The sequence below is a fragment of the Dipodomys merriami genome, unplaced genomic scaffold (assembly GCF_024711535.1).
Source record: "Dipodomys merriami isolate MVZ:Mamm:240054 unplaced genomic scaffold, mDipMer1.0.p SCAF_2, whole genome shotgun sequence".
Classification (NCBI taxonomy): domain Eukaryota; kingdom Metazoa; phylum Chordata; class Mammalia; order Rodentia; family Heteromyidae; genus Dipodomys; species Dipodomys merriami.
The window spans coordinates 58,363,183-58,378,868 of record NW_027203381.1 but is presented as its reverse complement, the minus strand read 5'-3'; the positions used below and the strand labels follow the sequence as shown (position 1 = coordinate 58,378,868).

Sequence of the window (15,686 nt, the reverse complement as noted above, 5' to 3'; positions counted from 1 at the left end):
ACACACACACACACACACACTTTTTAGTCAGTTTGCAACAAACTACAATAAACATTAATCAGGATATGAGGGAACAGCACCTTCATAGACTGTTGGCAGGACTGTAAACTAGTACAATCACGATAAAAATCAGTTTGAAGGTTCCTCATAAACCTGAAAAACAGAACTACTTTATAATCCAGCAATGCCACTATTGGGTATGTATCTGAAGGAATGTATAACAGAGGCAGCTGTACCACCATGTTTCACACAGCACTATTCACAATAGCCAAGCTATGGAAACAGCCCAAATACCCTACTGATGGTTGGATCAAGACATTTTAAAATGGAGGGCTGGGAAGGTGGCTCAGTGGTAGAGCGCTTGCCTTGCATGCCAGAGGCCCTGGGTTCGATTCCTCAGCACCGCATAAGAAAAAAAAAAGCCAGAAGTGGCACTGTGGCTCAAGTGGTAGAGCGCTAGCCTTGAGCTGAAGAGCTGAGGGACAACGCCCGAGCCCAGAGTTCAGGCCCCACGACCAGACCAAAAAAAAAAAAAAAAAGAAATTTTGAAATGGAATATTCCAGATGAATATTATTCAACCATAAAGAATAATGAAATTATGTCATTTGCAGGGAAATGATAGATGGATCTGGAAGCCACCAGATTAAAACAAAGTAAGCCAGGTTCAGAAGGACTCATATCCCCCGTTTTCGCTCATATGTAGATGTTAAACCTAAAGTATAAGGATTCACATAAATAATACAGGATGTGTGTGTGTGTGTGTGTGTGTGTGTGTGTGTGTGTGTGTGTGTGTGTGTGTGTGTGTGTGTGTGTGATACTATGGTGAAACCCCTTTGAACAACTAGTATGTACTTTAACAAAAAATGAATATTAGGAAATTGAAACATGTCTTGGGTATAGGTCCTAGTGGGATGAGGGGGGACATAGAGAAGGAAAGGAGGGAAAACCTAGTCAAAATGTTTTATGTACATGCATGAAAATGATAAGGAAACTTGCTAAGACTGACGAATGGGATGTCTCTGATCAAGATGAATTATATACATAAATGGACATGTCAAAATGGAGAAAAAAAAGTTCACAGCAATGACATCTTTCTCTAGCAGGCCCCTCAACACTGTAACAACCTTCACCCAATTACCCAGTTCCAAAGTTACTTCCACTGTTTTAGGCATTTGTTACAACAATATTCAACTTCATAGTTCCCCAATTCTGTCCTCAGCTTGACTGTTACAACTATCATGGAATGGGTGTCTTACAGAACAGATGTTTATTTCTCCTAGTTCTGGAGGCTGTATGTTTGAGACCAGTCTGAACCCAGGCTGGCTAGGGTCTGGTCAGGGTTGTCTTCCAAGTTGCAGGTGACTCCCTTGTCTTGTGTTTTCAGTGTTTCTTCAGTGCTAGTTCATAGATAGTCTCTGCCTTCCTCTTCTTACAATGCCTGTATCATCATTGCTTCACCTTTATGACCTTACCTAAGTGTAATTGTCTCCCAGGTGCCCCACCTCCAATATCTTCATATGAGGGATTGAAGTTTCAACACATGAAGTTTAGAGAGTCACAAACAACAATTTTGCAATGAGTATCATGGGAGAGTTGTCACCTGGATAGCTTAATGTCTTGAATTTCATGTGTTTTTAGGCACCTGTAGGTTTTCTTGGTAGTAATACATTTTTTATATCCTTTACTCAGTTTTCTGGTGAAGTGTCTTTTTAAAAAAATGTTGGTACTGGGGCTAAAACTCAGGGCTGGGGTGCTGTCACTTAACTTTTTCTCTCAAGGCCAGTGCTCTACCACTTGAGCCACAGATCCCACACCTGGCTTTTTGGTGGATAACTGAAAATTGAGAGTCTCATGGACTTTCCTGATTGGGCTGGCTCAAATCGCAATTCTCAGATTTTAGCCTCCTCAATAGCTAGGATTATAGGCATGAGCCACTGGCACCTGGCACTTTTGCTTGTCTTTTAAGAGATCTTTACATGGTCAGGAGTCTACTACCTTGTTGTTATACAAGGGGAAATTTTTGCAGTATATTTTCTTTTTGGAAAATTTTGTTTTAAACTATAATTTAATAAATAAATGCAATATTTCATTTTTCTTGACCAAAACTTTCAAAAATATAAAATGTACTTTGGCATCATTCATAGAAATAAGTAAGGTATTCAGGACTACAGTAATTTAGCAAGGAATTATAGTAATAACTAAAGTAAAGTTATCCTAGTTAGGTGCTGGTGGCTCATACCTGTAGTCCTAGCTACTCAGAAGACAGATCTGAGAACCTATGATTCAAAGCTGCCAGTTAATCAGCAAAAAAGCTAAAAGTAGAGCTGTGGCCCAAGTGGTAGAGCCTCGAGCAGTAAAAGCCAAATAAGAGCATAAGACTCTGAGTTTGTGCCCTAGTACAGCACAAGAGAGACAGAAAGACAGAGAGAAAATTAAAGAAGAAACAAAGAAGGAAAGGAAGAAAAAGAAGAAGAAAGAAAGAAAGAAAAGAAAAAACAAAAAAGAAAAAAGAAAAGAAAGAAAGAAGAAAGGAAGAAAGGAAGGAAGGAAGGAAGGAAGAAAGGAAGGAAGGAAGAAAGGAAGGAAGGAAGGAAGTTATTCTAGCTACTTTGAGAATGGGATTGCAGTTTGAAGCCAGTCCAGGCATAAAACTTCAAGAGACCCTGGTTTTGATTGAAAGTGGGTGTAATGACATATGCTATTATCCTAGCTACAACAGGAAGTTTAATAATACATGTGGGTCACAATTCAGATATATATCTGGGCAGGAAGCATGACTCTATCTCAAAATTAACCATCACAAACAAGAAGCTTGGAGATACAGCTCAGAGTTTGAATTTCTGGCAAGACATTTTCAAGCTCAAAATCTGGAGTTCAAACTTCAATACTGCCAAATAAAAGTCAACTTATTAACAATCAGTACCATTTGCTTAATATTTGCTGTATATCAGACACTAGACCTATATTATCCTATTGAATCTTCACAATAAAACTTATGAAGAAATCATTATGCCCATTCTATAGTAAAGAAGCGGTTTTGTTTTTCACGTGTGTGTGTGTGTGTGTGTGTGTGTGTGTGTGTGTGTGTGTGTGTGTGTGTGTGTGTGTGTGTGTGTGTACTGGAGCTTGAACTCAGAACTTTAGCTCTTATCTCAGCTTTTTCACTCAAAGCTGGTGCTCTACTACTTGAGCCGTAGCTCCCCTCCCAGCTTTTGTTTTGTGGTTAATTGGAGATAAGTCTTGGAGACTTTCCTGCTCAAGCTGGCTTTGAACCACAATCCTCAGTTGTCAGCTTCCTGAGTAGCTAGCATTACAGGTGTGAGCCACCAGCAAGCACCCAGTAGGAAAAAAAGAAGACAGAATAAGTAACCCTACCTTGCCCATAGTCACAGAAACTGCAAATGTGGGAGCTGAATTTCAATCCTTATGCTGTGAACACTGAACTATGTAATAAGACCTGGGTTCGTGCTCCAGTTCTGCTGTATCTGCTGCTAGAAATATACTATCTTGTGTAGGTCCTATTGCTCCCCTAAGCTTCATGTCACTTGTCAAATCTGTTTCAACAAACCTCCTTCATAGAGTTGTTGTGAGAAAAAATAGATAACACACCTGTCTCCAACAGTTAGTGCCAGAGTTAGTCTTCCCACCCCCACCCCCTTCCTCCCTCCATACAGGGCTGCAGCCCAGGCCAGAGGTTGGGACAAAGCATCATCTGCAGCCAGATGCCTGCTGAGGTCACAGCCAAGGAGATTTCAGTTGTGATGACTAAATCATCACATTTCTTCCACAGGTTCCACCCTGGGAGTGGCACAGGTGTCGCCAATGCCAGGGAAAGCAAAGTTAGACTCCTGGGGATTCAGATGCTCAGAGAGGTTTGTAAAAACAGCCAGTGAAGGGACTTCTCATCTACCAGCTCTCATCTCATTATTGGAGACACACACGGAGGAGCCATGGGAACGCTGGAAGGTCACCTTCTGCCAGGCACATTTTTCCTCTTCTTCTCACTCTACCATTCAGTGCTGATATCTCTGGCTCTACTACGGGGACAGCAGCTCTGCAAGCCATCCCTGCTCCCCAGGGAGAAGCGAAGACTTAAGCTGTGGCAGCAGGTACCATTGGAGGAAGCAATAAAGATGATCGCCTGTGTCACTGGCATCTTAGGTGAGTTTTATTATCCCCCAGGGACAAACCGACTGCAGATGATAGACTGGGAGAACCCTAAGCGGCCATTTGTGTTCAAGGACAACTGGCAGCATGTCACGATGTATGGGTTCTTTCTGCTCAGTGCTGTGGTAAATACCGTGAGCCAGAAGTGGCTGGCCCAGCAGAATATGAAGCTGGAACGAGCTGCCGAGGCCCTGGCTTTCTATGTGGTAGTGCTGTTGATGTACACCCACATTGAGAACAAGAGCGTGTTGGAGATCCATGTGCATGTGCTATTCATGATCCCCACTTTCCTGGTAGGCCTGGTGTCCAGCATTGAAGTCTGGGTCCCTCACAATCCCATGCTCTGGGTGTTTAAGGTGTGGATGGGGCTGGTGCTCAGCACCTGGATGTTCCAGCTGTGCTTGGTGCTGTATGTGCCTCCTTCCGGACAGCACTGGCAAGGAGACAACCCCATGGACCTGGCCTTCCTCACCACCTTCTTCTGCTGGCACCTGGGCTTAGGAGGCCTCATACTGGCTGCTATCTATGGCCTCTGCAGCCTCTGCTGCCATCACTGTTCCTCTTGGAAAGAAGCATCGGATGCCAGATACCATCTGTGTCCTACAGACTCCACTGGTGAAGAGCTGGAGAAGCTCTGGCCAGAGTCCACACTGCAGGACAGAAGTGTCTAGAGACAGAAACTGCCTTGTGCTAGGCCTCTCAGAAGGAGACTTTCAGGTGTGCACAGCACAGGCATAGCACAGAGGTGTTCTGGAATCTACAGCGCAGCTTTCCACCCCAGGAATTATGGTACTTGTTGCCATATACCAGCTTCAAGGATGACTTTTTATCTGTTTTCATCAGGTTAGTGACTTATTCATGTGGCTGCAGTCAAACAAAGGCTAGTGCTTTTCTCCAACAGTCTTTGGGTTCCAAGAAGAAGAAAGAAACAAGGAACTGGGGGAGATGAATTGAGGGTCTGAGAAGGTTCTATCAGTGTCAATAGAGCAGAGTGAGTGTGTCTTTGTGTGCCTACAGTTGAAGAGTTTCAATATGTGAAAGAGAATGGTTCCATTTGTGCATAGTAGTGAGATGATGTCTTCATTTCCTTGTGTTTTAGTCATACGAAATTTAGATGACTTTTTATTGTTTTAATCTTAAAGGCTACTCTGTCTACTGAGAAGGAAAAGGGATGAGGAGATGGGTGACAAGGAGGGAGAGGGCAAGTACATTAGCCAGGAGCTTACATCAGAAGAGAAAAGAGGCCAGGAAGGAATTCCCAAATATGGTTGTAAGAAATGAGGATGATTTTAAATATAAAGGATTTTAAAACATAATTTCTAAAAAACGACTGGTTGCTTGCTGTGGTACCAAACAACTTCATTGTTCTAACTCTGTCAATAAAGTCTCTAATGCACACATCATGTCTGTGTTGCTGACTGAGCAGGGAGGGTTGAGGATCAAAGAAAAGGCCAGATGTCAACTGGAGGAAGAGAGGGAGAATGGCCAAGAAATGGTGGGGGAGAGGTGCCAAGCACCCCCAGGATTCTGATGATGCAAGAACTCATCGTTGAAGATACCATGCCATGGAATTTGTAGAAAATTTCAGCCATTCATTGAGATACTAGTAAATTCACTGAAATAAATGAAGGAAAACCACATAACATGACTCAACCCTGAGTACAATGAGAAAGCCAAATGAATCAGTTCAAATGAAGGGGAGACACCCAGCATTTGGAAGTCTGAAGAGGCAGCACGAACAGAGGAGATGCTGGCCAAGGGTATAGAGAAAGGTAGCCATCAATCAGCAGAGACTGATCTTATTAAAGAATAGAAAGCTTCAAGAAGCCAGGTACTGGTGGCTCATACTTATAATCCTCAACACTCAAGAGGCTGAGATCTAAGGTTCACAAAAGCTGGCTCAGACAGATCAATTTGTGAGACTCTTATCTCAGTTAATCACCAAAAAGCTGGAAGTGGAGCTATGGATCAAGTGGTAGAACACCAGCCCTAAGTGAAAAAGCCAAGTAAGAGCTTGAAGCTCTGAGTTCAAGCCCCAGTACCAGCACAGAAAGTAAGGAAGAATAAGAAGAAAGAGGTAAAGAAGGGAGGTTGGTATAGTGAAAAGCCAGGTGTCATGGCCTATAATCCTAGCTACTCAAGAGGCTGAGATGAAAGGATCATGGTTCAAAGCCAGCCTGAGCAGGAAAGTCCATGAGACTGTTAACTTGACTCAATCAGAGAAAAAGCCAGACGTAGAGCTGCAGCTCAAGTGGTAGAATGCTAGCCTTGAGCAAAAGAAGCTCAGGGACAGTGCCCAAGCCCTGAGTTCAAGCCTCAGGACACACACACACACACACACACACACACACACACACACACACACACACACACACATGCACGCACGCACGCACACACACACACAAGTACAGTTAAGTCTTCAGGTTTTCAGAGAGTTTTGATGAATGTGTACACCATTATTTGAAAAGAATGCTGGTGTAATGTTATTTATTGCCTTATAAAGAAGCATTTACAAAATGTGATCAGGGGTCACTGGAGACACAAGCAAGGGGTTAGCATTAAAAAGCGAGCCAATGGGGCTGGGAAGGTGGCTCAGTGGTAGAGCGCTTGCCTTGCATGCCTGAGACCCTGGGTTTGATTCCTCAGCGCCACATAAACAAAAAGAAAAAAGCCGGAAGTGGTGCTGTGGCTCAAGTGGTAGAGTGCTAGCCTTGAACTGAAGAGCTGAGGGACAGCGCCCAGGCCCAGAGTTCAGGCCCCATGACCAGACTCAGAAAAAACAACAAAAAACAAACAAACAAACAGCAACAACAACAACAAGCCAATGGAGAGACACAGAGAGGAGTTCTGGCAAGACTGTGGCAGGAGACTGGATCTTGGAAGAAGGAAAAGTATCTTCCCTAAACAGCTGGAACCAGGCCAGACACAGCTTCTGTCTCTTGTGTAGCAAAAGCCTAAGGTGAGGCCCATCCCCACTCAAAAAGCTTAGAACCAGATTTTCCTTGAGATTAAAGGAGTTTAACTTCAAGGTGCCTCCCTTTCTGTTAAAGGCCCAGGCAAAGTATTCACATGATCGCATGTGATCAAACAATTCTCATTTCAGAGTGAACTTCCTGGTATTCCTTTTTCCCTTGAAGAGGGCCTTTCAAATTGTATTAGCTTTAGAGTTTATAGAACCTAACTCTTACTTTCACCCCAGAGACTTAGCTTTCAGAATGCCTCTGATAAACACATCTTTTCTCTTGTTAGTGGAACATTCTTTGTTAGAGGATATTCTTAACATTCTTCCTTCTTCAACTTGGGAAGTGTTAATGACATTCATGCTAACTGAAAATCACCTGCTAAAGCAATAAAGTAGAATAATCCTTCAGAAAACAAAGCTTACCTGGCATGTGGGAGACACCACAAAAACAAACTATTTTAAGTGAGCATTATCAGCGCCTAGACCTAATTTGAGAAAGGATTCAGGGTTCAGAAGACAGATGGTTAGAGGAGGAGGTCGAAGTGTCTTATATATGTTTACCTCTTCGTGGGGGGCCAAGGGATAGTATCTGCATATCTAGCCCATAGTGTATACAAGGTTTTCAAGATCAAAAAGATTGTTGAGATGGAAGTATAGATGTCAATAGATAAAAAAGGTAGAAGATAAATAGCAGGAGATAGCAAGTCAAAAATCTGCAGGGTAAATTGGTGACAGAGATCCAGGAAGAAATAGAAATCTAAGAACAGAAATCCTTTCTCCTCACAGGATCTCAGTCTTTTCTTTTTAAATCTTCAACTGATCCTGTGAAACTCATCAGATTATAGAGGATAATGTGCTTAACAGTCTGATTTAAATATTAATCACATCTAAAATACCTCCACAGCACCTCTAGACTGATGCAAAACCAATTAAACAACTGGGTATTATGACCTTGCCCAGGTCACATAAAATTGTCATACTGTGTATATTATAACATGATCACTCTAACCTGAGTTATATTCTAGCTAGACTTCTCCTTTTCTGTTGTACTCTCAACTGAGAGACAGTGATGGATATGTAGATAGGTGATGGTTATTTTTTAAGATAAAAACACAATGTTTAAATGAGGCTCTGCTGGCTCACACCCGTAATTTTAATTACATAGTGTTACATGGGAATTCAATCAGCAAGATACAGGCAAGCCACATTTTGAGAGGTTGAATCAGGAGTCTATTACAAAGCCAGCAACTGCAAGTTGACTCATGTCGCTGCAGTATCAAATGTAACTAACACAAAGTTTATAAGGCCAAAAACCACATGATTGGAATGAGGAACTAATCCAAACAAAAATATTATACATAAATGAAGCAAACTATCTAGGGGAATAATCAGGGACAATCAAGGGCAGTTATCTGGGGCAAAACTTTCCTGGAGCTAAACAACACAACACATATGCAATTCAAACAATGACCTACTTCACCTCCAGGGTTTTTGGAACTGGGTAAAAACTCCCCAATATCTACTAAGATGCCAGGATGGAGGTGAGGGCAAGATGATGTTACTTAGACCCAATATCCATATTTCAATAGGAGGCTGAGATCTGGAAGATCAAGGTTTGAAATCATCCTGGTCAGAAAACTCCCAGAGACACCATCTCTGTAATAGCAATAAAAAGCCTGGTTGGGAGCTAGGGGCTCATGCTTGTAATCCTAGCTACTCAGAAGGCTGAAATCTGAGGATCACAGTTCACAGCTAGCTCAGGAAGCAAAGTATGGGAGACTCTTATGTCCACTTAAGCACCAAAAAAGTCACAAGTGGAGCTATGGCTCAAGTGGCAAAGTGCTAGCCTTGAGCAAAAATCTCAAGGACAGCACTCAGCTCCTGAGTTCAAGCCACAGGACCAGTGCATACACGTACGCACTCATACATACACACACACAGACACACAGGCACACACACACACACACACACACACACACACACAGCAGATTTGAGGGTGGTTCAAGTGATAGAGTGCCAGCCATGAGCAGGCAAGTGGAGTAAGAAAGTCCCTGAGTTTAGAGTGCTAGCCTTGAGCTGAAGAGCTGAGAGACAGCACTCAGGCCCAGAGTTCAAGCCCCATGAATGACCAAAAAAAAAAAAAAAAAAACCCACAAGAATTAGAAGAAAGTCCCTGAGTTCAAGCCTTGGTAACTGCAATCAATCAATCAAGCAATCAATTATATTGAAAAACTATTACTAATGTTTTTATCCCTTATAAAATATTGAAAAGTATTTTTAAATCTCCCTAATTCCAAAAGTAACTCCTGACTGGGAGAGCTAAAATGGTGATAAGTTATTTCAATCACAAGAGGAGATGGTAATGCTCATATATGAAAGATAAGGCCTTTTGGCAAAGGCCTTACATAGTAAGTAAGACATACATAGTAATTAAGGAGTAGATAAATCAAGAGGTTTCATACAACAGGTGAAGACACCAAGATTGGGAATCTAAGATTTATTACAGACAGAACAGTGGCATGACTGGAAAATGACAACCCTAGGCTATTGGAGGATCAAATTGTCCTAAAGAAGCAGAGATAGGAACTTCGAAGGAGGAAATGATCAGGCAAAGCAGGAATAGTAATTTAGTTAGAAGAAAAGACAGGTCCAAGGAGAAGGGTGATGTCTAGCAGGAGAGAATACAGGGAAGAGAGCTCAGTCTGCCACTCTGATAGGTACTGATTCTGCTTGGAAAAAGGAAGAGAAACATTTGTAAGACTATCAAAGAGCAGGCAGAAAGAAAGAAGGAATGCTAAGAGCCTATTTTAGCATAGAAACCAAGGTTGGCATTGCCCCAAGAAAGGGAGTAGCCAACAAACCACCCTCCTATTCCTTCTTTTGTTTTCCCTGCCCTAAGATGGCCCTAGGACTTTGGGAGGGTGTAGCTAGTCATTACTGAAACTACCCTGCATTGCCTCATTGTGTTGCCCAAGCTGTATCAAAAGGTGCCTATGTCTCTACTAGTCATAGAACACACTGGATGAGGAAAGGAAAAGGAGGAAAGAATCTGTTTAGTGTTAGTCCTACCAGGAGAACAGCTTCCTTCCCCCTTCCCTTTTCTCTTCATGAAGGATAGTATATACCCTGCCAGAAATCACCTGTGCCAAACCAGTAATCACCTATAACTATCAATCACCTGACTTTGAATCAATGAAAAGACCCCAGGCTCTCAGGCAACTTCCTCATTTAATGTAGCCACACTTGCTTTTGCCCTACCTAAAAAAATTGTCCAACAACGAAGTCAGGCTTCTACACTCTGCCCCAGAGTATAGCCTGGGAAGTTTGGCTTCTCAAATAAACTTTCTGCTGCCTGAACTGTGTTGTGGTCTCCTGTCAGCAACCCTTGCATCTGGGGCAGAAACCAGGGAGGGTAGTGTTAGGAGTTGCTAGATCCCCTCTGCTTCTCTCTCTGAGGGTCAATCTGCCTCCTGGATGACCCTTTTATGATGCGAACTTCCAAAGGAACCCCACCTTGGACCTCTTGCCTTCACCATTGTGGCTGTATATCCACCACACTGCCTCCTGTCTACATCTGGTGGTGAGTGACTGGTATCCATGGGCCCTCTGTTACTCTCTCTCTCTCTTTCTCTTTCTCTCTCTCTCTCTCCTCCCCTCCCCCAACCCCCACATACACATTCCTTGATGTGGCACCACACCAGAGGGATCCTCTATGCCTTTTAGCCTGTCTCTCCTCATTCAAGGATTCAAGAATTTGACTCCCAGCCATGGGGACCTCCATGGACTGGAACTCCTTCCATCAGTTGCCTCCTTCCCTCTATGTCCTCATGGACTCCCCCTCTACATCCCCACAGATGCCCTCTATGTCCTTACAGACACCCTCTACTTCTGTATGGGACTCTTCTCCCTCTACATCCTCACTGGACTTTTTCTTTTTGCCTCATATACCGATGGGATCCAATCAGTCTCTCCCTAGTTGGGACACTCCTTTGGGGTGTCTTCTACATTCTCTCAATGCCCTTCTACTGAAAGATTCCATAAAGCCAAAATGACACTCTCCCTCTCCTGCCCCCTCTCTCTGCAATCAAATCTGGTCCAATACTCACAGAAACCTGGACAATTTCTGCCAATGCAATAGTAAATGGTCAGAGGTTCCATACATTCAGGCTTTCTTTGCTCTCTCTGCTCATCCTTCTCTCTGGCCTCTCTAAGCAAACTCTCTCTGTTGACCTTCACCCCTGTGCCTGCCAGGCCTGTGTGGCTGACACAGGATGGTGGTGGGCATAAACTTCCCAGCCATGTCCTCTGGAAAAGTAACTTTATTTGGTAAATGTAGTAGGAGAAGCTCAATCTCTCTCTCTTTCTCTACCTCTCTCTTACCTAAATGGCTTAGTCCTCTTTTCCTACCCAAATATCCCATAATGGGAGCGTTAGACAGATAGCATACCCAAAGAAAACTGTCCTTGTCTTTGGGACTCAGACAATAATCGATTCCTTTTCTCTTTCTGAGTCTACTCACTTCAAAATTTGGATTCTTAATTTTTCCCTGAAGGCAAAACTCCTGTAAGAAGCTGCTAAAGGTCCCCTTGAGGAATCCTTGTCTCTCACATCTTCCCTAAGAAGCACTATACAATTGCTCAAACATTCTCTCTTGCTGTACCTTCTTTTGGAACAATAACAACAAAAAGATGTGGTCTAAAGGAATTTAGAAGTGCTACCTTCTCCCCTTGAAAATCTAGTTTGGGCATCTCTCCCAGTTCTCTTTTCAGGCCCTAGGAAAAGACAAAGGCCAAGTGGTGGGTTTTCTTGTAACTTCTTCCCTCTCCCCCTTTGCCCTCCTCTCTCCCCCACTCCCCTCCCTTCCATCATACTTCCTCCAACCATCTAGGAAGTGTTCAAAGGTCAATTGTATGCTAATGTGCCTTGTTAGCAAAGTTTGTCTAAATGTCCAGGTCTTGGTTAGCTGCTAGAGTAAGAGATTCTGATTGTCAGCAAAAGTATGGGTTTTTAAGCTTTTGTTTTTCTGACACTGACCACATGGTTCTATCATGCAATGGGCAAAAATGTCTTTTGCTACTGGAATTCCAGAAAAGTTACAATCAACTTTCATTTTTATTTTTTATTTATTTTTTTGGGGGGGGTCCAGTCTTGGGGCCTGAACTCTGGGCCTGGGTGCTGTCCCTCAGCTCTTCAGCTCAAGGCTAGCACTCTACCATTTGAGCCACAGCGCCACTTCCGGCTTTTTTCTTTTTGCTTATGTGATGCTGAGGAATCAAACCCAGGGCCTCAGGCATGTAAGGCAAGCACTCTACCACTGAGCCACCTTCCCAGCCCCTCAACTTTCATTTTTAAAACCCAAGCATGCCTTGAAACTTTGTGCACAAGTATGTGTGTATGTGTGTGTGAACATGTTCAAAACAACCTCATTTTAATGAATAAAAACTGTCATCATAGTGTGAGGAAAAAGTCTTTCATATCAAACTAAAGTGTTACTTTCTTGAATATTGATTTTTTTGGTACTGATATTTCCTGAAAATATTTGCTTTGTTATTTCAATTGTAACTATTACTTGTGTTGCTTGTGACAAAAAAAATAAGGACTCCCCCCTTGGTAATTAATTATACTTAGAATGTGAGCCTAACTCCTTGACAAGGAGGAAGGATAATTTGGATTGGGATAAAAACCTAGCACACTTCTCTGCTTAGGCTGCCTGGCTATGGGTAAGTAACAGTAAAGTGCCTTGAGGAGAGTCACTGCACAGTTCTAAGGTGACCAAGACTAAACTGGCTCCACATGTCAAAAGAAAAAATGGGCCATTTTAAGCTCAAATTGCAAAGAAGCTCATCAGATTGGGGTGCAAACAAATGTGTCTAAGAATTATGATAAGAAAATGTAAAGGAAGAGGGAAATTCATTTTTATTTTCATTTTTTTAGTCATGGGGTTGGGTGCTGTCCCTCAGCTCTTCAGCTCAAGGTGAGCACTCTATCACTTGAACCACAGCATCACTTCCAAATCCGACCAGCTCTCACACTAATAAAAATCCACCCCCGCCCCCGACCCTTTGGTGATGATACTGGAGTTTGAACTCAAGACCTTATGCTTGCCACACAAGTACATTACCAGTTGACCCATTCCCCCATTTTTTTCTGTTTTAGTTATTTTGGAAATAAGGCCTCAGATTTTTGCTCAGACTGTTCTCAAACAATCCTTCCTATTTCTGCCCTCCTGAGTAGCTAGGATTACAGAGCAACACATAGCATCTGGTATCAATATACTTCTTAAAGATAATCCACAAGAAGTGAGAAATCCTTGAAGGCTATGGTTTGGACAAAGGATTAATATTCAGAATATTTGTTTAAAAAGCTAAAGAATTAAATACCAAAAGAATAGGTATTCCAATTAGTAAATTGGCAAATAAATTGAACAGACAATTTTCAAAAGAGGAAAAATGTTAATTAAATACGTGATTAGAAATATTCAACATTCTCAGCCATAAAGGAAATGCAAATCAAAACTATGCTAAAATTCTGTCTCCCAGTCAGAATGTCAATTAACCAGAAAATAAACAACAAAGCATGCAGATGAAGATACCAGTAAAGTAATCCTTATGCACTGTTGGTAGGAATATAAATTACTGAAATCACTATGGAAATCAGTGTGATTGCTCAACATACTGAAAGATAGAACTACCATATATGATTCCCCAGTGCCATCCACTCCTGAGCATATGTCTGAAGGATTACAAATGACCATACAACAGAGATCCCTAAATACCTGTATTTATAGCAGGACTTTTCACTATAGCCAAGCTGTGGAATCAGCCCAGGTGCCTAACAACCAATAAGTGAAAAAAAAAAGATATAATAATACAATGGAGTATTATTCACCCTTAAAGACAAGTGAGATTGTGACATCTGCAGGAAAAATGGATGGAACTAGAGATGATCACATTCAACAAGATAATCCAAGCTCACTGGGTGCCAATGGCTCTTAGCTGCTCAGGAGGCTGAGATGTGAGGGTCAGGGTTTAAAGACAGCTGAGGCAGAGGAAAGTCTATGAGACTCTTATCTCGAATCAATCACCAAAAAACCAAAGTAAAGCTGTGACTTAAGTGGTAGAGTGCTAACCTTGAGCCAAAGAAGCTCAGGGACAGCATGTAGGCCCTGAGTGCAAGCCCCAAACCAAGCTCAAAAGCCAATTCTCAAACTTTCACCCAAAATGATAATAAGATATGAGTGTAAAAGAGGAACTCTTGTTGGGAAAAAAACATGGGAGAGGTTAAGGGAAAAGAGAGGGCTCAGGGGTGAATATATTTGAAGTATATATATATGTATATATATATTACATATGAAGATAGCATAATAAATACTGTTAACAAATAAGAACCAGAGATGGTAAGAGAGTGTCAGAAAAGAGAATTTGATTAGAGAACATGGTATACATGTATGGACATACAACAATAAAATCCCTTTCCTATAATTCATTTGTGCCAATTAAGTAAAAAGCTTGAATCTCCCTCTGGAAAGCCAGGACCATCTCTGGGAGATGCACACTCTTGGGCTGAAGCATTTTCCTTACATTCTTGCAATCACCTGTCCTGGTTCCCAGGATAGAATTGGGGGGTGGGCACTTTGAGACAGGGTTGAGAGATTAATTAGAGAAAAGAGTCTCATGGATTTTTCTTCCCAGGCTGCCTTTGAACAAAGATCTTTAGATCTCAGCCTCATGAGCAGCTAGGATTACATGAGCTACCAGTGCCCAGCTTCTTTTGTTGGTTTTGTTGTTCTTGTTCTTTTGCTTATTTTACTGTGTCTAAGAGAAAGGACACAGAGAATGCACTCCATTTCTTTTTAATTTTGACATGTAAGTATAAAGTGTGTAAAGGCAATAGAAGCTAGTTGGTAAGTAGAACAAAGAGCTTAGATCTTTCAGGCTGTCCTAGGCTGCTACTTTCTTGTTAAAATTGAGATTCTGAGCTGGGTACCAGCTCATGCCTGTAATCCTACCGATTCAGGAGGCTAAAATCTGAGGGTTGCAAAGCAGAAAAGTCTCCCCGAGACTCTTATCTCCAATTAACCACTCAAAAATCAGAAGTGAGGGGCTGGGAATATGCCTAAGTGGTAGAGTGCTTGCCTAGCATGCATAAAGCCCTGGGTTCGATTCCTCAGTACCACATAAACAGAAAAAGCTGGAAGTGGCTCTGTGGTTCCAGTGGTAGAGTGCTAGCCTTGAGCAAAAGAAGCTCAGGGACAGTGCCCAGTCCCTCAGTTCAAGCCCCATGAACCCCATCCTCCCTCAAAAAAATTCTGAGCTGGACTCTAGTAATTCATACCTGTAATCTTAGCTACTTAGGAGGCTGAGTTCTGAGTATCTTGCTTTGAAGCCAGTCTGGATAGGAAAGTCCATGTGATCCTTATCTACAAAAAACCACCAAAAAGTGGAAAGTGGAGCTATAGCTCAAGTGGGAGATCATAGCTTTGAGCAAAAACATTCAGGGACAGTGCCCAGAGTTTGAATTCAAGTCCAAATACCAACGCCAAAACAATTAAAAAGT

At 42.2% G+C, this 15,686-nt stretch overlaps 1 protein-coding gene across 1 annotated transcript; it reads left to right on the top strand.

Annotated features, from left to right (window-relative positions):
• The first annotated feature begins 3,852 nt into the window (after positions 1–3,852).
• On the top strand, positions 3,853–5,555 carry LOC138831635 (transmembrane epididymal protein 1A-like). Its single transcript, XM_070028683.1, has one exon. It carries the CDS (start codon positions 3,952–3,954, stop codon positions 4,837–4,839), a length of 888 nt encoding a protein of 295 aa, XP_069884784.1. The 5' UTR covers positions 3,853–3,951; the 3' UTR covers positions 4,840–5,555.
• The last annotated feature ends 10,131 nt before the right edge of the window (positions 5,556–15,686 follow it).